Genomic DNA, 26078 nt, shown 5'->3' on the forward strand with positions numbered 1-26078 from the left:
TACTTTACCAAGCTATTATAATCTCTTGAATTCACTCGATAGTTCAACTGTACAAAGATAAAGCCTCTCAGTTACATGGAGCTAAATTCCAAGTTCAAAGTGCTTTGAACCTTCGGAAGGTTTTCCTTCAGTACGCCCGAGCGCAGTATGCTGATTTCCAACTAGTCGCCATACATACTTATCCCTTGTAAGTAACACTGTTTTTTTTTGTTCGGTTTTTTATGTACCTTAAAGTAAATCATTTTAAGTATTCTGGTACACAACATTACTTATTGTTACAATATTTTACCCTTGTAAAAGTCGTTAGTTAGACTGATCCTAAAGGATAACTTGTAATGGTGGTTGGGGAACATGCAAGACACTTACGTGTATACATATACTTTAATAGTTCTCTAACAGCAAGTATTAAATGGTACTATAGATAATGGATGATGTTTACCATCATTTCTACCAAAATAGTCCGTAATGGCAAGACATATGATTAACTATAATTGTTTTCCACGACAATTTTAATCATTTCTCTTTAAGGTTTAAGTTAATTTTTATGTTCTTCGTGAAATTATTTTTAGTATTGGAAACGAAGAGAGTTCACTGATGTTCGCCTTTCTTTTTTCCCTCCAGATTGTGCTGCGATATCATCACGCTTGCTGTCTTGGCATGATCGATTTGGGCGTACACGGTTTGGGTCTGTTCTTTGACGAGCTTTGCGCTACTTTCTCGGGAATGGACCAGATCAGCGTACACAAGACCACGGTATGGAGGGGGCTTCTAGATCATAAAAAGTGAATGATATCTTATAGTCAATTCATGAAACCAGCGACACCGAATAATATTAGCAACATAGTAGCTAATGAGGAAAAAATGAGAAAAAAAAAAAAAAACCAAACGAATATGATAAGCTGACAAGATCAGTCTTGCCCTTTTGCTGTGATTTGTTTTTGGTCTTATTTTTGTTCGTTTGCCTGTTAATTTTGCTATACCCATGTAGTTTTTAGAGGAACCTTTAGATACTTAAAAGCAAGTCCAGCTGCCGTATTTCAGCTGCACGCTTGATTGCCATCGGTTTATTTTTGGATCGAAGGGGTGAATGTATCAAGATTTTTTCCCTAAATTAAACAGCACGGAAGCAAAAAAAGATGTTAATGAAAAATAATAATAATGATAAAAAAATAATTATAATAACTATAATTATAATAATTATAATAATAATAATAATAATAATAATAATAAAAGGAAGAAAGTTCTCAGGATTTGTGAAATTTATTACCTGTGGCGGTTTCTTCTTTTTCGTCTTGTCAACAGCTGCGTACAAATATTCACTGTTCCCGCCAGCCTGAGGTGTCTCGCTCTCTGCAGCCTCTGTGTTTTTGTCGAGTCCTAAATCAGTTGGATGCGACGAACGATCATTACAATCGACACAGGACCTCCGGTTCACAGGTAACCATGTTCCTTCCTGAGGGCGGTCCGATGATTTTTCGAGAGTGCTTGCTCCAGAACTGGCTCCGCCTTTTCTTTCTTTATGAACCACAGCGTATACGTAATCTTTTCCTTCTTCTTTTTTATCGCACAAAGCAAGTGGCTGCTGTATTCCTTTCTCACCACTCAGCAACACTGCGTTTTCTCGTGCTTTATCCTGAATATCTGAACATCCCTCGCTCATTGACCATGACTTTCGATTAGTCTCGTCTAGGTGATCTTGCTCGCACTCTTTTTTGCAGTCGCTCGCTGGATCATGGGTGATCGGCCCAGATTCGGTTTGTGAAAGGGTTAGGTGAACAGTAACCTCGGCGGAACTCTGTATTTGTTGGCCAAGCACAGGATCGATCGATTGCAGTTCGGAACTCGGGGGCACCTCGTAAGTGCAAGTGACCCGATCGCGAAGGTGATCTGAAGGTGATCTGTAAGGCAAAACGATATCTCCTCTCGCTTAGCGGAATTAAGATATATTAGAATATATTCATAAATCTCAAATTTTTTCACTTCTGTTTGAGTGTAGAGTCATATTCTGCCCTCGAACGTAAATTTCAGAAAAGACGTAGCATACTTGTTAGAATGTAAGTCACATGCACACTTTAAAGTAAATAGGATGCATCAAATGGAAATAACACTCAAATTTTCCATGGAGAAAAGGTTAAAATTTTTTCGGCACAAATGAGTTTAGAAGGAAAAAAATCTATAATTGTCTGGACAACAAAAATGATAATTATTATCACTTGATAACTGCCACTGAAAGAGAAGCCTCGTGGATACATTTGTTTCATTTTAATGATAATCTTAAAATCCAGAGCAGCTTTAAATCAAAGCCAAAATTTTCTGCCATCACTTAAAAGTTTGTGATGGACACTTAATTTTCCGGATGATTTATTAACAAACCTCTTGACTTTCCGCGTTTAAAATCTGGAGAAATGAGATTTGATTACTTCATTAAAAACAACGAACACTAATGTATACTACTTGCCGTAATGTTGTTTTCATGTTAAAACACACCAATAACGTTGTCGCCGTTAAAAAAAAGAGAAAAAAAGAAAAGGAAGAACGTACATGTTAATAACAAGCGAATATAAGATATAAACAACCCTCCGATCTACAAACTACGCACCCTCCCCTCCCAAAGCAAACAGGGAGGGGACGGGATCCTATTTTCCAATTGGAAGTAAGGGGTTTTGTTCCCCCTTAGATACTTTTACCACTTTCTCGGGAAGATTTTTTCCAAATATGTTAATGACATATATTTATTCAAATTTTAACATATTCACTGAAATTGAGTAGAAAATTGGAGGTATTAAAAAAGCTCGGTTGGTTATCTATGACCAAAAGCACCATAAAATGCTTGTCGAAGTATTCACCCTAAACATAAAGGATCAAAGTACAGTCAAATAACATTTGAAGAAAACTGAACGAACGTGCGAAATGCAAGACAGTGGCACATTCTATTATGCCGTTTTTGAAAACTGAAATCTGTAGGGGAGGGGATATAGATAATGAACGAGTGTAATGAGGATGCATTGATGCATTCTGTCATGAAAAATATGCCATTTAATGGAAGAACTAGTCTTGTGAAGAAGCCAAAGACTTGACATCAGCTAAGAAGTGTACTATACCAGACAAGAAAATACTTCCGCTCCGTCCTTAGATATTTAATCGGCTTATCTTATTTCAAGAAGACAAAAAGATAAGCAAATAGGCAAATAATGCAATAAACTTGCCTTGGTTCTTATGAACTTGGTGTCGCCGAAAAAATGATATTCCGAATACGACTGCAATTGCCAGGATAAAAATGGCCAGAAGCACTATGACGATCAACACCAGGTTTAGCCCGCGTGTTGAACCATTTTGTGGAGAAGATTCCCCAACGGTATTCTTAAACGTAGTCCCTGAACGAGAAAAAAAAGGAAAAATATTCATCTTATCATTTTCTCAGAGGCAAAGGCTGATTGAACCGAAAAAGGTTCCAATAAACATTAACGGAAAATAAAAGGTTCTTAAAAATACTTTAATACCCAAGTGAAATACAATGTTGCTTTTAACGAACTGTGATTGATCAAGGAATATTAAAGGTCAGATATTCTGTAAACTCACGAGTTACATTTCTACTCCTCCCAGCCCGAAACAATTTTATTAAGATCTTCAGCTTTGTCACTCTCGTCTTTTTCTAAAATCGATATCCTCTGTTTCCTTAGTCAACACGTGGAAGAAGTTAATATACTGAGCATGTGATACGCCTCACACTGTCATAATAAAATTTATTGCTGATTTACAACATAGGTTTTGGAGAATAAGGAGATGTCATTCATGATAACATTAAATTTTGTGCTAGGTGAATAAAGAGAGCAATGTCAGATTTTATTCCCCAGAAGCGTATGCTGTAATCGGTATATTCGAAGTGAGGAAATGAAATGCAATGGCAATGAAATGAAGATTAATTAAGATATGCCTAAAAACAGTCAGGAGCATACAGACGTTTATAATAATAGACATAGACGACGTCAACATCGTTATATTGTACCTTGTGTTGGGGATTTAAATGTGTGTCGGTTTTGAAGTGTAAAAAATGTTGTATTTGCTGGTTGGGTGTTGGGTTTTTCCACCTTTGTTGTTGATTCTTTAAAAGGAGTACTTTCAGGTGATTGTGGCCTCCGAGACGACCCTGAAGCAATCGAGAAGATTGATTATAAAAATCATTACTTCCAGTACCACCCATGAACTTATTAAATACCTCAATTTATTTCACTTAAATGCTCACGATGTTCTAATGACGTCATCGAGTGACTTGTACCGGAATACCTGAACATGCTTCAGGATTTGGGGAAGGGATCGAAAACAATGCCAAGTTACAGTCACCTGAGCGTTTTCAGCATGGGCCTAACAAAACAGTATAGTGAGGTCCAAATAAGGCTCTTGGCAGAGCAAACGAATTCGGCAAATGTGTTGATAAATTTGTGGCCATCAAATTCAAAACGTGAAATTGTGCATTCGACGCTTTTATTTTTCTGTTCCTAATGTTAATAATTTGTATCGGTTGAAAATGTAACTGAACCCTTTTACATATGTGTGCAATTACTGTTATCTGCGTAAAGAAAAAGCAATTAAAAACGCCTTATTTAGCTTTTTCTAAACAAAGTGCTAAGCAAAAGGAAACCACCTATGTTTCTTCCCGCTTCAAAAACCTGTAGTTCGAATTTCCCCCTTACATTTTCATTTTCCCCATCTTCATAGTAAATTTACCAAATCTATCATATTTGTGGTAATTTATGTTACTTCGCGTCCGAAAGAAATGCGAAACCAAATGATACGCCATAAGTAGGAAAAGGAAAAGCTGGAGTGTATAAATGACATACATCCGTATCGTTCCATTTATTTCCTTGTAAATATTCAAAATGTCAACAAACATTTTACTGTGGAAAACCTTCCACATCACCCTAAAATAGAGTATCCTGGTCAGTTAAAAGAAAAGGGGATCAGATAAGGTTTGTCACCTCTTAAATCGTACTCGCTAGGTGCAGTTCATTCGGCCTTACTCAGTTCAGGTGCAAACTGGAGTGGTATTGCGTCAAATAACTTCGATCATTTGCTTATCACGCACGTAGGAGAATTTGGTGGTTACATTTTTATTATACAAATAATTCCATAGAGTGGGTAAAGTGCATTTTGATCCATTTCGACAGAACTGACACCCTCAATTTAAAGGTAGAAATCTTTCAAAAATAATATTTCCTGTTTTTCTTTCATAAAATCGTCTACTTCATTCACCTCAAAAGTCTTCACTTTAACGGTTAATGTTGAAGGAATTCGCCAGCAGAACACTCAGACACGATTTAACCTGTACATACGAAACCTTTCATGGTGCCGATACGCGTAAGGTAAAAAAATAATCAACTGATTTTGTTTTAATATCTCAATCAAAGTTTCCTTCAACAAATTGCTGATTTATATTTTCTGAAGGACAGTGGGATCCCTATACGGTATATTGTAAGGGTCACAGCAACTGCCAAACATAAATAGGGAAGGCTAGAGTATTTGCCAGAAAGCTCATAGGATTTTCCCCTCTCTCATCTCCCTCTTATAATATATAATATAATTGCATTAAGTGTTTCCTCTTTCTTATAGTGGCCAGGGAGGGGAAGGGAGTTTGAAAGTGCAATATCCGTCAAGAACTGCGCAATAGACTAGGTTCATACTAGATGTCAAATTTCCGTCGAAGTAGATCTTACCTTCTGAGAGCAGCTTATTCTGAGTATTCGCCGATGGAGTTTTGAGGGATGAAGTGGACGTAGTCTTTGTCACCAACGGTTGGGGGGTTGATCTAGGTGTTGTTGTTCTCTCAATGAAAATATCACTATTGTTTGAATTTTTGGATATGGTGGAACAATCTAGGAAGAAAATATGAATAAGAGTCACTCGCATCAAAATCAAATTTCGCTTACGACTTTTCTTTTTCTTACTGAGATTTTTAATTGGGTTACCATCGCGTCGGTATGATCACGAACTTACTGACTTGCTTTTCACATATATATCCTGGATCTCCTTGATACTTTTTTCCTTGGCACGGAATGTTGTTATACTTTCCGTTTTGCAGCATCTCTCCGCATTTTTCTGTTCTAAAATTGTTTGGTTCTTCTTTATTCCAACGCCATGTTCCAGCTGATGTCCCGTTGACCCAGGCGATGCTTCCACTCAACCAGTACCACGTATAAGATCCATCAACTCTTTCCAAGCCAAAGAACCAACGTGCCTTTGTTCGCTTTTCGGTTAAGTTCTTCACAAAGTGCCATTCTTTTTCAGTTTCCATAGAGACAAGTGAACCCTTCTCTTTTTCGCGACATTTTTCCTTGGCTGCACTCCAGTCAATATTTTCCACGAAGAAAGAATACTTGGAGCAGACCGTAACTAATGTTTACGGGAAGCCGACCGATAAGAGAGAAAAAAGACAAACAAGGCAAAACGATCTATTTACCTTTCAATTGCAGAAATTAAAAGAAGCTACACTGAAGGAGAACTGAATGAAAAGCTCCGACACACAAGAAAGTTTCTACATCTGCCATGGTGCATTGGGGATTGGGTAAGTGAATTGTGAATTTGCAAGATAGGTCACTACATGAGTCAAAAGACATTTGAGGGGAGGCATCCACCTTCCCTTCCCCTTCAGTCCCATGTTTAATGATATAAAGGTGAGCTTTAACTCTCTTTCTGCATCATAACAACGAATACAAATACGTTGGGAGTTATCTATAAAATCGTGTATGTAGCAATATACTACATGTTTTACGCCACAACATTAATGCACGTTTAATCTAACACCCAGATAGACAAATATTTAGATATAAAGATGTGTGGATGTGTAAATGGGATTCGACCTCACGCAAAAACTTAATTGAATACAAACACCGAATGTAAAAAGAAATATGGTGGAAATAGCGGTCCTCAAAATATCCTGTAGAAGAAACAGTCGAAAATCTTCAGTGGGATTGAAATCGAAATTTTATAGGATGTTTAAGGAACAGAGCTGACGGAAGTTGAGGGAAGATGATTTTAGAGTATCAAGCTATGATAATCGACTCACATCCTTTTCAAAAATTTTTCCCCACCTCATCCGTCGACCCTGTTTGCTTTTTTTTTTGCCAAATGTATACAAACCTAACACACTTTCAAGGGAGAGGATTAAAACAGTTGGGGCGGAGTCCACGTTTGAGGATCTTCACTTCATATTTTACAAGGATTAATTCAAAGTATAATTAAATATCTAAGGAGAAATTTGCTTACCATTGGTGACATGGTCTTCAGTAGCATTATTAACGCCAAATGCATATAGAAATATGGTGATAATAGCGGTCCTTGAAATATCTCGTAAATTCCAATTAACCCAAAAAACTGTGGAAAATGTTCAGTGAGGTTGAAATCGAAGCTTTATTAGGTGTTATTACAGATCTGACAGAAGTTGAGGGAAGCTGATTTTTAGAGCATCAAGTTATAATAATCGACTCATATCCTATTCAAAATTTTCCTCAACCACCCGTCGACCCTGTTTGATTTTTTTGCCAAATGTACACAACCTGACTTTCTCGCAAAGGAAAGCATTTAGTCAGTCGCAGCGGAATCCCCGCAAGAAAGATACATTTTTAAGTGCACACATTTGATTGCCTTCAGCTCATATTTTACCAAGATGAATTCAAGGTATGATTAAATACTGAAGAATTAATGTGCTTACCATCGGTGACTTGATCTTCAGTAGCATTTGTAACACCAAATGCAAACAAAAAAAAAATGCAAGCAGCAGTCCTCATAATATCCCTTAAACTCCAATTTAGCGCAGATACGGTCGAAATTTTCAGTGAGGTTGAAATCGAAATTTTATATGGTGTTTAAGGAGCAGAGCTGACGGAAGTTTTTTGTTTCTTTGTTTGTTTTGTTTTTTCCTTTTTGTTTTTGTTTGTTTGTTTTTTTCGATCTAAAAATACTTCCTAAATCTATTTTAAGTACTATGCGCTCCATTTTGTCAAAATACAATACAACGACACAGACAACAGAAAACAAACGAAAAACCAGTTTTAACTCTTGAATTCCCAAGATCTTGTTTATAATTCTCCTTACTGTCTGCCAATTGGATCAGCCATTAATCCCCTAATTGATATTTTTCTTTTGTCTCATTACTTGTCTGCTTGTTGTTGTGCTGATAGTGTAAGGGGAAATTCTGTCTACATCACTACTGGGACTGAAAGGGTAAATCCACTGCTCCTGTTCTGACCAGATAGAACTAAGTTATTCCAATTTTAAGGGGCCTGGAATGCTTCTTGTTGTTGTTGTTGTTGTTTTTTTTTTCTTTTCCAGTGAAAATTCCGGCGTGATGTGAAGTAATAAAGGAAGTATACATTATGGTAAATAAGAGCTTGTGCAGAATGCAACGCCCGAACAACTCAAAAATTTTAGCTCCACCAAAACATTTCAAAAACATGTCAATCATTTCTTAATTTCCACTTTAACAATGGAAAGGCTGTACTATTCAAACAATTACCTGTTGGCAGCTTCTCTTCTTCTTTTTTTTTTTTTTTTTTTTTTTTCAGTTTTTACATTTAGATCAAAGTAATCCGCCTGAAAATGTTAAGGCTCAAATAACGAAGAATGAAACTTTATCAAGTGTAAGTGAAAGAGCACAGGCATTGCTCACCCGTTTATTAGTTTCCTCAGCCATTTATTTAATTCGACATGATTAATATTACTGTGCGAATAAGGAGCCTCGTCTAATCAGGCATGTATAAGTGTGGTTCTATTCGTCGAGAAAACTGACTACAAACTTCAATTAAAAGAAATCCAGAACGACGTTCATTTATAAGGAAGGCTGGGTAACTCCGTTACGTGGCGTTTACATATCATGATCTTAACTATGGAAACTGCAAACTTCCATTTTAGGCTACTAAATCATATGGCTTATCACGGTGTCTCACGCTCGCTCTGAAATAATTTTAACATTATTGCATATTTATTCCAGTAAAAAAAAATTATTCTGCCCTGATCGCAAAATGAGCTCCGAATTAAGAAGGTTTTCCGCATGGTATACATTTCATGAAACTGCGGCTACGTATGTTACAGTTGTGGTTACTGACTATTGTTCAAAGAAAACTCTCTATTGGGCGATGGCAATGATAATGTAGCTGGATATAACAGCTGAACCAGCGGGATGAAGCCGGTGTTTCGTTTATTTTGTGTTCCTGTTATTGTTTCCCAAATTGAAACGCGTGGTTCATAAAAATGGCTCTGGGAAGTCTTGCCATATCTAAAACAAAAAGCTTCCGTCAGCCCCTTTCCTTAAACACGTTCTAAAATTTCGATTTTAATAGCAGCGAACTATCTAAAATCATCGGAAGAAGAGCTGCTTCCTCTTAATCATTAATAAATACCGTCTATCTCAGTTCAATTTCACTGCGTGCAATATTGTTGCCATCACTCGAGCGCATTGGTCTATGAAGTAGCCCAAAGAAAAAGAAATGACTAAGCAAATAGGTCTGTTAATTTTTCCGAGCAACAAGACCTCTGAGAAAGTAGAAAGGAAGATAAGAGGTCAAGTTATGCAGCGATAAACGTTCAGGGTAAACTTTGGATTAGACATCTACATTAAAAGTAGGGGTATAGGAGTTGCACTTAGACATATATCCAAGATAATTCACTGTACAACTGCGGCACGACTCCATCCTTTTGACCGACCATTAATCTGGGAGAGCAAGTTAAGGTGGCTCGCAATAGTTTTTTTTGGCGCGCAAGGACTGGATTCCAATACACACGATCACACGCGGGACTTTTAAAGTTTGCGAATGAAAAAAATATGTAAACAAAGATGGCGACCGCTTTCGTGTCACGCTTGATTTTGCGCCGGCCAAGTAGACTGTGTTTTTCTTTTGCAATGAGGCCGAGCTCGCTTCTTTGTTCTTAAGTTACCATGTCCTTTACAAAGAAAATAAGTTAAGAGTTAGAAGTTCAGGTAAATTGTTTCAAAACGTAATGATCTTCCCGGCCTCACATCGCCGCAATTTTTCTTTCAATACGTCAAAGTGAAAGTTTGTTTTGGGACCCCTTTGGTAACAGTGTTTGTAATAACTTCAGTTAATGATGCAACATGTGCTTGGGAAAGAGGATTCCTCTGCTTCTCGTAATGACTAAGAAGATCGAGCGTGTGCCACGTCGATTAGTTCCGGGTCCCTGCGCGATCCAAGTACCGATCGATTTCCCACATCGAGCAAAACAAAAAGCTGCTCAGCTAATGGCTATTCGAAACGTCTAGCCGAAATAAAGCTGAACTATCTGTACAGGATAACCGAGAACGTGAATTAAACAGAAAATGCGAAAATAGAATGTCCTGCGCGTCTTGCGCGTTCTCTCTCGTGTTAAAACTCTGAGCATGCGCAGTTGCCTACCTTGTCGTGTCAAAATGTTTAGAAATTTGAAGCTTTCGGCGGCATTATTTCCGCTTTCGCTCGGTAATTTTTTTTTCTTCACTTTTAGCATGTTGTCTTCGCTCCGCTTGCAATGTCTTGAGAGCGATTTTTTAAAAATTCTGTAAACAGAGAAAAAATTAAGAATGAATTCCAAAACGCGGGGATTTTCACAAAAAATTTCTGACAGAATTTTATTTAAGTTGGCTCTCAGGTAAAATGCATAATTCTAAGACTGTATGAAAAACTGAAACACAATTTACCGTTCGTGGGCCTTTCTCTAAAAGCCCTTTGTGTTGCTATTTGCTTTGTGTTGGTCCTAAATACACTTAATAGACAAAAAAAACTGTTTCGAGCCACCTTAAACCGTTTTTGAAATCTCATCTTTAAGAGTAACAACCGCCTAGCGTAATTACTGCGGGCTTATAAGCAGATAACAATAGGGAAACAAGGCAACTAGGTCTGTTAATTTTTCCGAGCAACAAAAGCTTCGAAAGAGTAGAAATGAAGATAAGTGGTCAATTAAGTTATGCAGCGATAAAACTTTCTGGGTGGGGGCATAGGAGTTGTATTTGGCCGTACATCCAAGGTGATTTACCGTACAATTGCGGCAGGACTCGATCTTTTCGACTGACCATCTATCTGGGAGAGCAAAAAGTTGACTGTTTTTGAAGTCTCACTCGCAGAGTAAACACCGCTTAGCGTAATTACCGCGAGCTTATGAGCAGATAACAATAGAAAAATATACCCTCCCTTTTTGCACTTTGCACCCTTAACGAAAAGGTACGCTTCCCAACAACTGTCACAGCATCAATTGGGCATAATCCAGTTGTGCTGGACTCACGGTCAAGGTCTTTAATTTTGCGCTGCCCCTTGCGGATAAAACTGAATGTGAGTAACCGTAGTATCTGCACTACAATGCTCTTAATTAGTATAAACGACATACTTTTGTTAAATAAATATAAGCCAACTGGTTTTGGCGAGTTTTTTTTTTTTTTTTTTTTGTGCCATCAAAGAAAGTTTGATAGATTTGTGGCGCAGAAGAGTAAGTTTTTCCGGTTTTAAGACTCAAATAAAACATCCCCAAAATACAATCACACAATTTCTCCTTTCTCCTTTCCATCATTAATTTGAAAAAAAACACATTGCTAATCCCGCTTTATCTAATTTTATTTTGTTAGGTAATCCTTGATTTGTCACAATACACACGATAATCATATCAATTGATTCAGTGAAAAAGAAGGAATCCTTGTGTCACTCTACTCAATCGTTTGGTACTGAAGCATAACGTAACGATATTTCTTTCAAGGCATCAAGCTCCTTGAGGAGAGAAAGGAAAAAAAGATTAACCTATCAATGAATACCACATTTGTCAACTAAAGGAAGCTACAGAGTATACAATGTATATGATGCATCTCTATGCCGGCATGTATTACATTATGATTTACCAATCAGCCAAGGATGTGTAAGGTATGGATGTGTGCTGTTGTTCCAATTCTTGCGCTTCTCTGAATTCAGGTTATGAAAGCTGGTTTTTAGGGCTCTTATCGATCTAAATTCATCAAACAACTTCCGGTGACCAAACGGTCGACAAAAAAGGCAGTATGCAGAATTTTTGGTGTTTCACATTTTCCAGATGCATGACGAAGGCCGAAATCTTACAGTTTTTACAGTTCTTCTACACTTTTAATAAGCGGATTTCACATCTTAGGCACTTTTACCTCAGAGTTTTTCAGGGTTTGGCCTGAAAGACCAAAGCTTGTTTATGTTCAGTCCGAGGAAGATCCTTGTCTACGATGTATCTAAACATAAACTTAAACCTGGTTTTTAAATCTTGGATAGTTTAAAATGGTCATTTTCTTCTTATTTTTCAAGGTTTCAGCATAAAAAAATAAACAATAACTAATCAAACAAACTAAAAACTAAACAACTAAATAAATTAATAATAACAATAATAATAGTATTAATAATATTAAAAATAATAATAATAATAATAATAATAATAACATCAAAGTTTTGCAGCTCTTATGCCGTGATCTTTCATCTGAACTTCTATTACCTGACCCACTTCCTCCGGAAATTTGGACATTCAAAGTGAGTTGCTTCGTATCCGATCCAAACTTGTTGGTGGCGGTGCAAAAGTATAGTCCTGCGTCATGTTCTGTCGCACTGAGAATTATGTAGCGTACACCAGTCACTGCACTACCTGACCTGATGTACTCTATCCTAACAGGTCCTCCGAAACCGTCTGAAAAAAAGCAGTATTACAGCACAATTAAATTCTTTTAAAAAATTTCGCAGCAGAACTTTAATAAAGCTAAAAGCCGCGCTATCAAAAGAAGAAGAGGAACCAGTCACTTCCACTCCCAATACAGTTCCTCTCGGTTACTCTTTAGGAGACCCCTGTGGTTCGTTTACTCTCGCCAAACATCGTTCCCCGTACTTTGCAACTTAACGCTTGGACCACTTATTAAAAGTATAATTCATAACTGGTTTCTCACGAACAGGATTCAACGCTAATCAACTTCCTAATCAGTCATCGCTGCCTTGTTGGACTGAAAATTCTATTAAAATGGTCGTGGTTTTGATTTGGGTTGTCATTCACAGCAGTTGGGTGGATATTAATGCGGTTGGTTGATTACGCCCCCGCAAGTATCAATCTTTCTTCTTTATGAGCCAGGTTGCTTTTCAGATATGTTATAAGGATAATTCGACTCAAACTCTCGCCACAAACCTGGTGCTGGCTTTGTCTTTTTAACTAAGAACGTAGGTTCTGGTGGTCCAGCTGCCATACACTCAAATTGAACTCTGCCATTTTCATCCACATCGACGACCATGGAAGGAGGTCCAAAGGAAGAAACTGTTGGTGTTACTAAAGGCAATAATAAAGCAGTAGCATTTGAATAGGATGAAGCATATCACCAGTTTGGGATTATTCCGTACATGTGATATAAGAAAGGGAAATTAATTTTAGAAAAGGCAAAAATAAATCAAATAATTACAAAGAAACGGAAGTGAGTTTATGCAGTGAAGAAGGTAGCTAAACGAAAAGCAGTGATAGCAAAAACGTTCCTCTTCTGGCAGTAAACAGCCTGCAACGAGCCCTCTGTAGCTCAGTAGTAGAGCGTCCGAAGTATTCATCGCAAGGTCGAAGGTTCGTTTCCTATTAGAAGCACTCGGAGTTCTTCTTCTCCGAGTATGCCCGTGTCATTCACTGAATAACATCATATTTCAACACAATTTTAGCTTAGGAAACAACTGAATGGGGTCAGAGCTAAATAATATGATTGCTCTTACTTCCACAGTCATCTAAGGAGGTTGATCCCTTCGCAATTGTTGTGAGTCCATTCGGGCATTGCTTACACTGTGTGGCACCATATTGATCTTGATAGAATCCAACGTTGCAAAAATAACACGCATGTTTGTCAGGAGAATCGAACCCATCTCCTGATGACATCCCTTTATCACAAAGATCTTGACAGAAAGACAAAAGTTCCAAGTAACATTAATAAATAGCCAACCGAAAACTTGGACTGTGTATACTCACAGCTCAACAACTACAGCTCAGTCTATGAATCGGTGATTCAGTCAATCGGTAATCAATTAAGGAAAAACGATTTCAACCAGAAAAGGAAAAAGAAGCAAAAACAAACAAACAAACCAATAGACAATGAAGAAAAAGAAAGAACAACATTAAAAATAGCGCCTTAACCCACAGCATAGTGCTTACCTTCGCATGTTTTCGACCCCTCCTTTCTGGTGCTTTTTTTCTCTGGACACTTGGTGCAATTCAGGCTTGATTCTTGTTCACTTGTGTAACCAATAGGGCATGCTAGGCAGTCTTTCTGTGTCATATCAAATTTCATCCCTCGAGGACATTTAACTGAAAATAATTCAGTAAAGACAAAATCAAGGTTGAATGGAATAATGTTCCTTGTCACAGTGCAACGAAACCGGGAGAGACACATATGTGAATGATAGGCGTTAATGGGCTAAATTTCTGTTTTGACTTGTGAAGGAACTCAATTTGTCTCATTCCTATCAGCTTACATTCCAGACCAGGTAAGATGACACACATCATTCAATAAATCAGTAAGACTGAATTGATTCGATTCTGTGTAAGATAGCATTCTTAAAAGTGCTTTCAGAAACGTTCAGAAAGCATAACAGGACTTTAGGGATTATTAAAGCGACATACCGCATGGCTTTGCTGGATTGTTGAAATTAATAAGGGATGGCTGCGGAATTGTTGGATGAGGGCACTCTCCACTTGCCGGCATGGCGACAGAGTCTGATGAGGCAAACAATAACAACACAATGTCAAACATACAGAGGTAAATCTACAGCTAACTCGCTCAAGGGTCTTGAGGAAAAGGAAATGAAAAGTTATTACAAACGTTAAAAAAAAATTCTCAAGCCTAAATTTTGTTGTTTTTCCCGAACGAAAACACTAAATGTACTTAAATTTGACGGTGTCCGATAAACAAAAGTTGTAATAGAGTACCAAAAGTTAATCTTGCACTATGACGTCGTTTTACAACTTTAGGGCCATAGAACGCCCAAATTATAACACATCGGTCAAAATACGGACAAAAATGATCCAAGCGATCTTTGATTTCTCTTTAATTTTTCGGACATGTTATTTTCAGCAACGACATTCGAGCCACTCAAGAAGTCTCTTTTGGTCATCGTGGTCACTTAAATGGTTTCCTTTTGCAGTTTTCTTCTTCCACGCACGCATTATGCGTTCGGTACAATGCTCAGGTAAGACCGCATTAAGTTTCGAAAATTAGAAGACAAAAGTCTAGAAAAAGAAACGAGAGTGGAATAATGAACCCTCATTGGACAGCTTTAGTATAGTACGAACGGAAATTTTGCTCATTGCCCGTCAATACTCCGCAACTCGCAAGATATCCGCGCTTATTACATGCTAAACCATCGAATAAGGTGTATTTAGGATATTTGTAATCTAACGCGTGGTACCCGCATCATTACAGCCTAAGTTCATTCATGAGCTTATAGGATGGTTTGGGTATGTATTATACCGCAATATAATTTGCTGTCTTGTCATAAAATTATTTTCCTCAGAAATGTACATACCGCCTCTCTTTCCACAAACTTGGATGACGGAAGATTTACTATTAACGAAGAACTTTAAGGTGTTATCATGATCACAAGTACAATAATTTAAGTTTTGTTATTTTATGCTGACCTACACAGTCGATTAAAACCTCCTCTGGTGACCACTTCAACGAAGATGGGTTGCAACTTGAGCCAAAAGAGTACTTGAACAACTGTTTATTAGAGTTACATTTAATTGAACAGTAAAGGAAGTCTCCGATTGAATTGCAAACCAATTCTCCATTGTCAGGCTGTTCGCTTGGTTTTTCGCACCTCTTCCCTGCAAGTGAATAAAAGCTAGACCTGGGGCCCATTTCTCGATCGTCCCGGTAACTTATTGGCCCCCGGAGCCATATTTCAAATTGAAAATTAAAAGAATAGAGAAGCAGGTTTATCACTCTAACCAGCCCAATTTCTTTCTTTAGCTAATAGTTTTATTGAATGATTTTCAAAACTTTTGAAACACCCATCTTGAATGAAAAAAAAACAACTTTACGGGCCCGTCCAGTTGCTTGGATCCTCGTCAAATGGGCTATAGAACTCCTATCCCATTAACGCAGCTATTAAAGTTATATTAGGCATTCTAAGCTTGAGGGATTTTAAGATTAGCAGTTCACCAAACGTAAGACATGTGCTGGGCTCATTCATAATTGAATAGGAATTTTTCTTTATTACCAAAGCACCAGTTTGGATTTCATCAAGAGCGAAAAAAAAATAAATTTCTCCTACTAATGAACGTTAATTATAAATGTTTGAAATTAATGGATCTTCGTTTGTTATAAAATGCTTGACAGCCTGTCTGTCAACTTGACAAGTAACACAAGATGGCAGTCTCTCTACTAAATAATTGCAAAGAAAAAAAAAACAAAACCATTTAAAAATACCAACAAAGACGGAAAAAATCATGCTTTCAAAGACTCACGCGTTAGTTGCACTACGAAAGAGCAGCCCTCTTTATTCCCTGCGGCGTCAAACGCCTCATAAAGTACCGTAAGAGATCCAATTTGGAATGTGTCGCCAGGTTTCTTTGTCGATGTGACTCTTACAACCTCGACGTTGTCTGTGAAGCTTGGCTCTGTCCATGTAACGGAAGCTTCTGAACCTGATATTGCTTGATATATATTTTCAGTGCAGTATGTAATCGTCGGTTTTTGTTGATCTGAGGAAAAGGAAAAGGTAAGAAGCTTTAAGGATTTAAATCTCCGGCTTTCTTCAAAACGTTAGTTTCACAAACACAAAAAAAAACCAAATAAATAAATAATAATAATAATATAATAATAATAATAATAATAATAATAATAATAATAATAAACATTTTAAAATTGAAGCCTTTTTTACCTTGTATGGTCACAACTGTAGTACAATTCGCTGTTTCACCGATTTCGTTACTAGCGACGTAAGTAAGCACAGTTAAGCCTGACGGGAACACCAGGCTGCTGCGGTACTTATCTGGGTACATGTGAATATTTTTGACATTGGACTGTGGTTGACTTAGCAACCCAGTTATATCGTGTTCCTTAGCGTTTGGTGCAAGGGTAGCAACGACATCTGTAGGGCAAGTGATCCATGGCTTCGGATAATCTGCAGAAAAATAGCCATATCGTACAAAAGCACCAAAATCAGTGGCAGCGGTAATAACAGACAAACAAAACAAGGAAACGAAAAATTTTTTAGCAAGTAATTGGCGAAGAAACAGTGCGTATCGAAGATCTTTTGGCGAGTTGAGCGCAAGTGACTTAGGCGCATTGAAGCAAATAGAAAAGTAAGGCAAATTAAAAGGAACAAATTATGGAAACACCAAACCGACTAGCAAGGATATCGATAAATAGCTACCTCGGAATTCGGCTAATTTTGACCTCATTCCCCATTGCCGATTAAACATTTACCTTTATTACAACTCGGTGTAGTTTTGTCGTCCCACTCTCCATTCGCTTGGCACGTTTTCGTACCCACGCCGGTCAATTTATAACCTGATTTGCAACTGTAAACGCAACTGCTGCCAAAACTATTTCCGGAAATTGGGCAAATATCCGGAAGTAGGTCCCCATTTTGAATAGGAGGTAAGGCTGGGCATGTTATACCTGGAAGAAAAGATAATATGTAAACAATAGAGTAAATTATCTTGGGTTTCTACTGCCACTACAACTACTTCTACAACTATTACTACTACTACAACTATTACTACTACTACTACTACTACTACTACTACTATTACTACTACTGGCATTGCTTAAAAAAAAATCAAAACAGCGGCAAAAAAAACTAAATTAAATGAAAGAAACAACCTAACAAGCAAAGCAAAAGCCAGTGATAGCAAAGTTATTTGACTTCATTCATTTTTCATTCTAAAAATATAACATGCACACCTCAGTTCCCTTTCGAAATATAAAGAAACACTCCCAATTAATCTTCGAGACTTACGTTGGCAATTTATGATGGGTGCATCCCATGAACCCGTTACCAAACAGGTGAGGATGTCCTTCTTCGGATCTGGAAGCTCGTATCCATTGTTACAACTAAACTTGCAAGTCTCATTCACTTTCCTGCCGCCAACGACTAAGCATTGAGGCTTAGGACTCACAGATGTGCCCATAGACTCCAAGAGGGCTGGGCAAGTGATGACTTCAAAAGTAAAAAAAATAAAAAAATATATGGAAATATTTCATTTCATGAACTGCGGTGTTTTACTTTGATTTCCAGCCCTGGGAAAAGCCGTAACTGCTCACATGTAAAATTGTAAACATTTTTTAGGTGTGTTTGTTATCGCCAATCAGCTGCTGACACGTCACTCGTCATTTACACCACTCTATTAGGTTGATGAGTATTTTGGTTGGTTATGCTTTGAGTTCCTACTGGCTCTTAAAGGCATTTTCCTTTCTCCTACAATTATATATGGTCGTTGTTATCACTTTGGTTTCACTTTTATGAAACTCAATCGAGAAATGCTATAATCACTAAGATGACGAAAGTTATAATATCACAAGCTATTACCTTCAAGTGTTAACTTGAAATCAAGGATAAATTTAGTAATTTGAGATAATAAGGCAAAAATTCACTTCACATATCTGGGAAATGATCAAAGCCACTTGTATTGGTTACTCCAACAATGAAGATAATCTGTCGTCCCCCTGGCTGAGGGTAGAATGTGAACATAAAATATACTTCGATAATCTTGTTCGTGGAATCAAGTAGAACGGGGTCAATAATGAAGATCCATCGATCAAAGGTGCTATTCGATTGACTAACCAATAGGTAGGACACGAAAGTAAATAATCCAGGTCAGAGCAAAGGAAATTACGAAAGGAAGCAATGAGAACTCAGTGGTTAGATAATTAAGCCGGTCAAGAGCAGGTAGATGAAAGTTCTCAAATCAATGAACGGGTCCTCAAGTATTGTACCTTTTTGGTCGAGAAGGTGACATGCGTTGCCTTTGTTGCTTTGAGCCAATAACGTAGCAAAATTAGGACATTCAATTGAATTCTAAATTACATTCGACACTTAATAGAAAAATCAATCCAACAGGACCATCACTGATATGGTACTTACAGTCACAATTGTATGAGTCTCCCTGTTTGTGTTTGAAGCCACTCTTGCAGGGACACTCGTATCCTCCTTGGAAATTTTGGCAGCTTGTAGAGGTCTCGTTACAGTTGTCAGTATTTCGAGAGCATTCGTCAATGTCTGTAAAGACATAACCCATTAAAATTTAATTAAAATAAGGAAAGAGGGGAATAAATATTTTTGTTCGAATATAGGAGAGGTACATTCCAAAAGTCTCACTATCAAGAAAAAATTGATCCTCAGAGGAGCTATAGGTCGTGTCTCGAAGGTTCCAGTAACAAAACATTAAAGCTGTAAGTTCTGTATTCTTGCAATATGGTAGTTTCAAAAGTTTTCAAAATTCTATGATAAAGCTATCAGCTAAAGTAACTAATTGACTGGGTAGGGTCCCACAACCCTAATCTTAAGATTTAAATTTTAAAGTATGGTTTAGGGCCCGTTTAGTGACCGAGACTTCATGGCGTGCAATTAATTTTTTTTTTTTTCTGATAGCCACTTGGCTCCTAAATTGTTCAAAGTGGTAGCCAATTCAAAAAAAGTTGGTCGCCTTTCTTTAAGACAAAAAAACATTTTTTTTACGCTGTCAGCGTTCTAAATAGACCCTCCAAAATTAAGGTCTGCAAAGTTCTTCAAATTGGATACTAAGATGGATGATACACAACTTTCAAACTCACCTAAATCCAAGATGGCGTCGAGTTATCGATCGAGATACATGTGCCGCATTTTGGAAGCGAACTTAGCGAAAAAGTTTGCCGCGGATTTTTCTTTGCAAAACTTTTTAATTCACTGCATCTTTAGGTATGGCTATGATGAAGCATTCTAGTCGAGTCAATTTGGCGACTAGTTTTCAGGATTTGGTCCTCACAGTAAAAATTTAGTCGCATTGGCGCCTGTATTAGGTGCTTTTTCACGCCCTAAACTTTAAATAAACGGGCCTCAAGAGATTACTAGCGAGTTAAGGCAGCTCGAGGACTCAGCGGTTGGATCAAGATGGACAAGGCTCTCTTTAATTTATTTATTTATTCATTTACTGTTTTTTAATCGGAACAGCAGCTTCCGTTTGGGAATAAATTTTACCAATTTATGCATAGGTAACTGATCCCATACTTAATGCCACACACTACAATATATTCCTCATATTTTACCTCTACATTTGAATGTATCGTATAACTCAAAGCCATTGTTACACGAGCAGTAATAGCTTCCATTGGTATTGTGGCAGTTAGTCTCGCAGCCACCATTGGCCAGCAAGCATTCATTTGAATCTATGGAAGATCAACAAAACCATGACAATTATAAATAAAAAAGAAAATGTTTTCTTGGGTTTTATTACGCGATAAAGCCACGCAGAATGTTGGGAGAGCGCGAGTAAAGCTTTTAAATCACGAGCCGTAAAGCAAGTAAATAACATGCTTTTCAAATTAAATACCGAACATTCTTTTGGAATTTTGGGCTGACCTGTATATTTATGAAGGGAAAAAACTAAATACCTTTGCAGTTCTTTTGCGTTCGATCCAACTCAAATCCGATAGGGCAGGTGCAGATGTAGCGTCCTTGAAGATTCTGGCATCCATAACTACACCCGCCATTATCAACTGCACATTCATCGATATCTAATACAGAGCGATAAGAAAACCATAGATAGTGGTCATTCTTTATCGGCTGAGGTGGGAGGGGGGAATAATGGTTATGTCACGATAAAATTTACGTGATCGAATTGGCAGCCAACTTTCTATAGTTTCCCTTCATGTTCTGTCTGCGACAGCTTATCCTCCCTTCTTTCCCCTTGAGAAACACTCCCAGATAACCTTTAACCCCTCCCTCCCTTCCCCCCCCCCCCCCCCATCGTACATCGTACATGGATAATGTCTGGTCCTTAAAAAGGAATCGCTTAATCGTACCTATTAAAAATAAAAACATGTATAACGTTTGCACGAGGAACTTAAAGCAAGCCGGGGAGCGAAGTCTTTATAAACTCAAAGGTTTAGCTTAATTTTGGGAAAGGGATTAGAAATCTTTATAATAAAAATCATTATCTAAGACTCTTACCAACGCAAGTATGGTTATCCTGTGAAAGCTTGTATCCCACGGAGCACTCACAATGATAACTCCCAAAACTATTTCTGCAAAGCTGATTACAGCCGCCATTGTTGTTGTTGCATTCGTTTATGTCTGAAATAGGACAGCACGTAACGAATCAGAGTTGTACACATAGTGATCTCAACATTGCTATCTTAGGAGCATCCAGAACGCTTGAACGTAATTTTATAAACTTAGTTTATGGACTCACTCAAAAATGAAATCCCCGCCTGGCTCACATACTCAATTACGTTCACACCATCTTTCTCTCATTCACTCTTCACTCACTCGCTCACACTATTCATTAATTTTTTTATTCATTTGGCATTCGAAAACAAACTTATTTATTTTTGTAAACCTTAAATAATGGATGAAAATTTAATGCAGGCCTCAAGAAGTTTGAATCTTGAAGAAAAATTTCAGTCCGCAAGTACATAGAGCAATGTACAATGGAGTGTCAAGATCAATCCGAGATTGCTTTGCTTTCATTCGACTTTGCTCTGTAGTTGGTCCAGAAATCTCGAATCATCCTCCAAACCAATAAGATGCAAAACAAAAAAAAAATCCTTAATTGATCGTTTGCGTTGTCCGTTTTTATAGCAGATTGCTTATTTTAATTTTGATTTCTCATTGGGTAATGATACTGTAAGGCTTTGGTCGCCCAGATTCCTATTTTTTTTTTTTTTTTTACCAATAAACGTATTTAGTTCTAAATAAAGATATTGAGGCAATTTTTTTTTTCATGGTTACCATTGCATTTGTGCTTGTCGCTGTCAAGAAGGAACCCACTGCGGCACTTGCACTGATAACTTCCTTTAGAATTTTTACAAATCTGGTCGCAGTTGCCATTGTTGGTTTCACACTCGTTTATATCTGTTATCAATTTGAACAAGAAAGCATTGTATATCACACATTGGTGAAAATTGAATGCAAAATTTAATTAATCTGTTGGTCAAAACTGATCAACCAAAGTAACGAAGTAAGTATGCAAACTCAAACTTAAGCTTCCCAAAAGCTTATAATGATTGAAAGAACGGATTGTTCAAAGACTTTATTTCATTTTTTATTTCATATGTATTCATACGAATGAGCCGAGAAAACCTTACACAACTCAAAGAGATATTTACAGAAAATTTCAGCAGATCGAGATTAAATTTAGAAAATATCAAGCAGCAAAAAGGAGCGATAGTTGCTACTTGACCATTCACCGTCACCTTTGTCGTTGTTTTCAAGCATCAGGTGTTCTAGTTTGCCTCAAACCAACGACTACGCGAAAATTTGTTAAAAGTCTTTCATTCGATTGGCTACAATTTGGGGATTCCTTGATTTGGATTGAATATCAAGGGCTAAAAAATTCCATTAACAAACTACCGTAGAAAAGAAAAGAACAAACTTGAACAGGCAATCCCTGAAAAGATGTCAATAAATACGAGCAAAATAATTCAATTTACCAGCACAATTCTTCCCGTTTGCCAGCAGTTTGTATCCAGACTGACACTTGCATTCCACCCATCGTGTACACAAGAAGTCGATATGACAGTTAAAGTAGCATTTACCAAAAATACAATACTTGGAACGTTGTTCACATATCTGAGAGCAGCCCCCGTTGTTTTCACTGCACAGTTCAGGATTCTTTGCTGTACAGTAATGGTGAAGAATAAATGAATTAGAACAAAAGGGAATGGATGGATGAGAAGCGAGATTCCTTTAATTTCTACATCCAGGGGAAACACCTTCTTCACTTTATTTTATATGTGATGTTCTGCCTCTGCTTTCATATTTTTTTTTCCTTTCGCTTTTGTCTTTTTTCTTTTGTTTTGCCTTCTCTCTTTTGTTTTGTCTTGTTTGGTCTTATTTTGTTGTAGTCTTAGCTTTCTGTCTTTTTCTTTTTTAGTTCATCTTGTTTATGCGTTTGTTCTGCCTCCAGTTTTTGTTTCATTTCTTTTCATGTTTTTCCTGATGTTTTTTGGTTGTTTGTTTTTAAAATTTTGCTTTCTTTTTAAATTCCAAGAGATATTATAGTAGATGATAGATGAGCTAAGCAACGAATAACGTTACTTCACTTCACACTTACTTAACTCGTACTTTTTCCAAGCAATGTTAAAAAGAAGGAATCCTTTGAGTTGTACAGTCACTGTGAACTCCTAACAGATATTGCCATCTCACCTTTACATCCGTAAATTTCAAGCCTCATGCAAGGAAATTTATGGAATTCCAGAGGCTTCAGACGGATGTACTGGGTTCTTATTTCCATTTCAGCCATTGGTTTTGAAACCTGGGAAAATATGATTGTACCAAAACAAGATAAAATGAACTAAACGGTACTTTTAAATGCTAGTAACAATCATTACTTCTATTAGAAGTAATTTCTTTCGAATTTAAGATCAAATTCTTTGTTTTGTGACAATTAAGACACACACGTTCAAATGTGAATTAATTCTAATGTTTATCCAGTTGTTATCATTAGATTCTCTCCCATATCCAAGTCCACCGTTAATGTATAACTAACAAGAGGACGTAATTTAAACTTGGCAAATGATCATAACCGTTTCCCCATTTCAGAAGTACTGTGAAATTTGTCCCTCTCACCGCATCAAAGTCTTCATATGTAGCTCCGTCGGCACTGACTTGAATGAGGTACTTAGTTACTCTCCTGGCAGTCTCGTTAACAGGGGGGTTTGCCTCACCGGCAATTTTAATTTTCTTCACAACTTTCCGCCCACCAAAATCAACCTGAAGCGTAAATTATCGTTAATTAGTTTCTTTGACCTTTAGCCGTACAAACGGCTAAATATCAAGCAGACAAGTGACGAGAATATAGAAAAATATCAATTAAGAGCATATTAGTCGATCCTATTCCAAAATCTTAAAATTAACATCATTAGAGTTGTATGGCAGAGGATAAGGAGAGTTACTATTGAGATCTTGGCAGTGAAAAGGTTAAGATTCACTTGTTTAATTAATAATTAAAGAAAAATTAAAATTCCGTGTTAAATCAGTTGCTTAACTCAATAGAAGAAACAAGTTAAATGTTATAGAAATGACTGTCTATGACTGTCTATTCATTCGATGTTTGGTTATCAGTTAGCCGAATCATAGAAGTCTCATTGTCAGAATGAAAACTTGCGGTAAAACTTTGTTTTGAATTTACTCTCAGTTATAACCTTTAGTATTTTGAAAATTTAAAAGCAACAGTTTTACTTTAGCGATGGAAAATAAACACAAACCTGAAGGTATTCTTCGTCAGTAAAGTTTTGTTTTGGACACCATGCTGTTTGAGAAGACAAAGCTGCATGCTCAGGGGAATATTGTGGAGAAAGCTGAGATGAAGCTGTAACTGTGCTTGTAGAAATAAAAGGCTTTGTACATTCTAAAATTAAAAAATATAGTGTTATAGAAACGTAATCATTGCATAAAGACTCAGTTTTGATAATTTGGCTTTATGATATGTTCAGTTGACTAAAGTTATGAACTTAAAACACCCCATTATGAATGCATAGTCAAATCTAATGGGAAAAAGAACAAAAAAAGATTGGAGTTTTCAGTTGTTTATATCATTTTTACAGCAGTGAAATTTTGGAAGGGAGCAAAATCTTATCTTTGAATTTTGCCGCTTGACCACTCCGTTGAAAATGAGTAGGTCTTAGTTTGAAGGACATGACTTTCTCAAATAAGAATAATTATTCCTTCATAAACACGAAATTATTGAAATTCTGAATAACGAACAAGAACACACCCACAACAAAGCTCCATTTATGCGCTGCCCTTGTAGGCTGGGTTGCTTCACATAAGTCGCTTCTACTTTACGATCTTTCTTTTTAGATAAATGTTACTCTAAATTTAGACCTTATGAATTCATAAGAAACATGTTTATTCTCAAATTTCTATTCCCGAGGGCTTAAGATATGTCCGAAGTTTCTCTTTTTTTTTAGTTAAACCTTTCTCTTATTTAAATCATTCATGTCATATTCAAATTCACTGGAGACAAGTACTCGAATAGCAATCTTAAGTATTAGATAAGTTTCCCTACAAGGGAAAACTACATGACGGAGCCACGACCAAAATCATATTTTTTTTCCATATCTCTGCAATAACTGAAACTTATATACTTACCTCCTCTGCCAAACTCTCCCGTAAAAACAACTACGAGTACTAGCAATGAAGGATAAACTCTCATTTTCTCGGTGTTCGTTGAAAATTAGGAATGAACTTTAGTGTCAACGAATGGGAACAAGTTAAGGATCGAGGCAGCAACTGACTAAGATTATTATTCTTTGAGGAAATACAACCTATTCAATCAGTCGTCCAGGTGTTTAAATAAACGCATTCGTAATTAATTTGCGCGACGAAAACCGACTGCATACAATAGATGCATTTGGAAGAACCATCACGTCGAAAGTTACACATGACTCTACTGAGGTGAGATAACCGAAAAATAAATCGAAAATCAAAGCAAAAACTTACTTCATGAAGAATAAACACATGTTATGTTTATTGCAAATCACTTATTATTGTTGGGAAGGAAGAATCTCGCTTAGTGATGGACTGATTGTTTGATATATCCATAAATGTAATGGAAGAGAGTAAATGAATTCTATAGTCGCTTTTGCTGATTGCTTCATTTTAATGGAGAAGTCATGATATTTATCGTTTCCTCAATTTGAATATTACAGTTTAAAACAAAATTGAAAAATGAGCCGAATTAGAAGCAGTTTTAGCTGTGGTTACAAAACTAGCAACAACAAAAAAAAAGGCAATTTTATTACCACAGCTGATTCCATGGAGTTGAAAGGCAGTGTGCAGTTTTAATGAACGACTGAGGTCTTCTTCTAGCGCTGTATACTGATTGACTAGAAGCTAGTGACTCTTCAGTTCTGTGTTGCCAGTTGTTTTAAT

The 26078-nt window shown here is 37.0% G+C and overlaps 2 protein-coding genes across 3 annotated transcripts; both read right to left on the reverse strand.

The window, feature by feature from the left end:
- Positions 1-7287, reverse strand: LOC149035123 (uncharacterized). Its single transcript, XM_089192474.1, has 8 exons — positions 7261-7287; positions 5992-6370; positions 5712-5870; positions 4007-4147; positions 3207-3374; positions 2374-2397; positions 1268-1926; positions 1-768 (listed from the first exon to the last, which is right to left on the reverse strand). The coding sequence occupies exons 1-8, from the start codon at positions 7285-7287 to the stop codon at positions 589-591; spliced, it is 1737 nt and encodes a 578-aa protein (XP_089048600.1). The 3' UTR covers positions 1-588.
- A 4286-nt stretch (positions 7288-11573) lies between these two features.
- LOC113670443 (uncharacterized) lies at positions 11574-25473 on the reverse strand. Of its 2 annotated transcripts, XR_016182594.1 has the most exons (22): positions 25296-25466; positions 24410-24552; positions 23772-23915; positions 23349-23457; positions 22634-22819; positions 21933-22055; positions 21153-21275; positions 20594-20716; positions 20249-20368; positions 19089-19223; positions 17964-18164; positions 17429-17623; positions 16881-17123; positions 16465-16701; positions 15634-15822; positions 14620-14712; positions 14152-14304; positions 13719-13895; positions 13156-13293; positions 12481-12669; positions 12143-12223; positions 11574-11741 (listed from the first exon to the last, which is right to left on the reverse strand). XR_016182594.1 is itself a non-coding variant. In XM_027186586.2 (21 exons), the coding sequence occupies exons 1-21, from the start codon at positions 25357-25359 to the stop codon at positions 11734-11736; spliced, it is 3093 nt and encodes a 1030-aa protein (XP_027042387.2). In that variant the 5' UTR covers positions 25360-25473; the 3' UTR covers positions 11574-11733. The 2 variants fall into 2 exon arrangements, 1 of the variants encoding a protein (XP_027042387.2); XM_027186586.2 differs by lacking the exon at positions 12143-12223 and having other exon boundaries at positions 25296-25473.
- Between the last annotated feature and the right edge of the window lie 605 nt (positions 25474-26078).

Source organism: Pocillopora damicornis, chromosome 13 (genome assembly GCF_964200805.1).
Source record: "Pocillopora damicornis chromosome 13, jaPocDami1.2, whole genome shotgun sequence".
In the NCBI taxonomy this organism is placed as follows: domain Eukaryota; kingdom Metazoa; phylum Cnidaria; class Anthozoa; order Scleractinia; family Pocilloporidae; genus Pocillopora; species Pocillopora damicornis.

What these genes read in the sequence shown, in the direction of transcription:
- LOC149035123 (XM_089192474.1), bottom strand. Translation starts at nt 7,287, where the DNA reads ATGCTACTGAAGACCATGTCACCAATG. An exon ending in TGAAGACCATGTCACCAATG is followed by an intron (nt 6,371 to 7,260) that starts GTAAGCAAATTT and finishes GTCTGCTCCAAG; the next exon opens with TATTCTTTCTTCGTGGAAAA. An exon ending in CCAAGTTCATAAGAACCAAG is followed by an intron (nt 2,398 to 3,206) that starts GCAAGTTTATTG and finishes TCATTTCTCCAG; the next exon opens with ATTTTAAACGCGGAAAGTCA.
- LOC113670443 (XM_027186586.2), bottom strand. Translation starts at nt 25,359, where the DNA reads ATGAGAGTTTATCCTTCATTGCTAGTACTCGTAGTTGTTTTTACGGGA. An exon ending in CTCCTTAGATGACTGTGGAA is followed by an intron (nt 13,294 to 13,718) that starts GTAAGAGCAATC and finishes TATTGCCTTTAG; the next exon opens with TAACACCAACAGTTTCTTCC. An exon ending in AAAGACAAAGCCAGCACCAG is followed by an intron (nt 12,670 to 13,155) that starts GTTTGTGGCGAG and finishes GCTTTTTTTCAG; the next exon opens with ACGGTTTCGGAGGACCTGTT.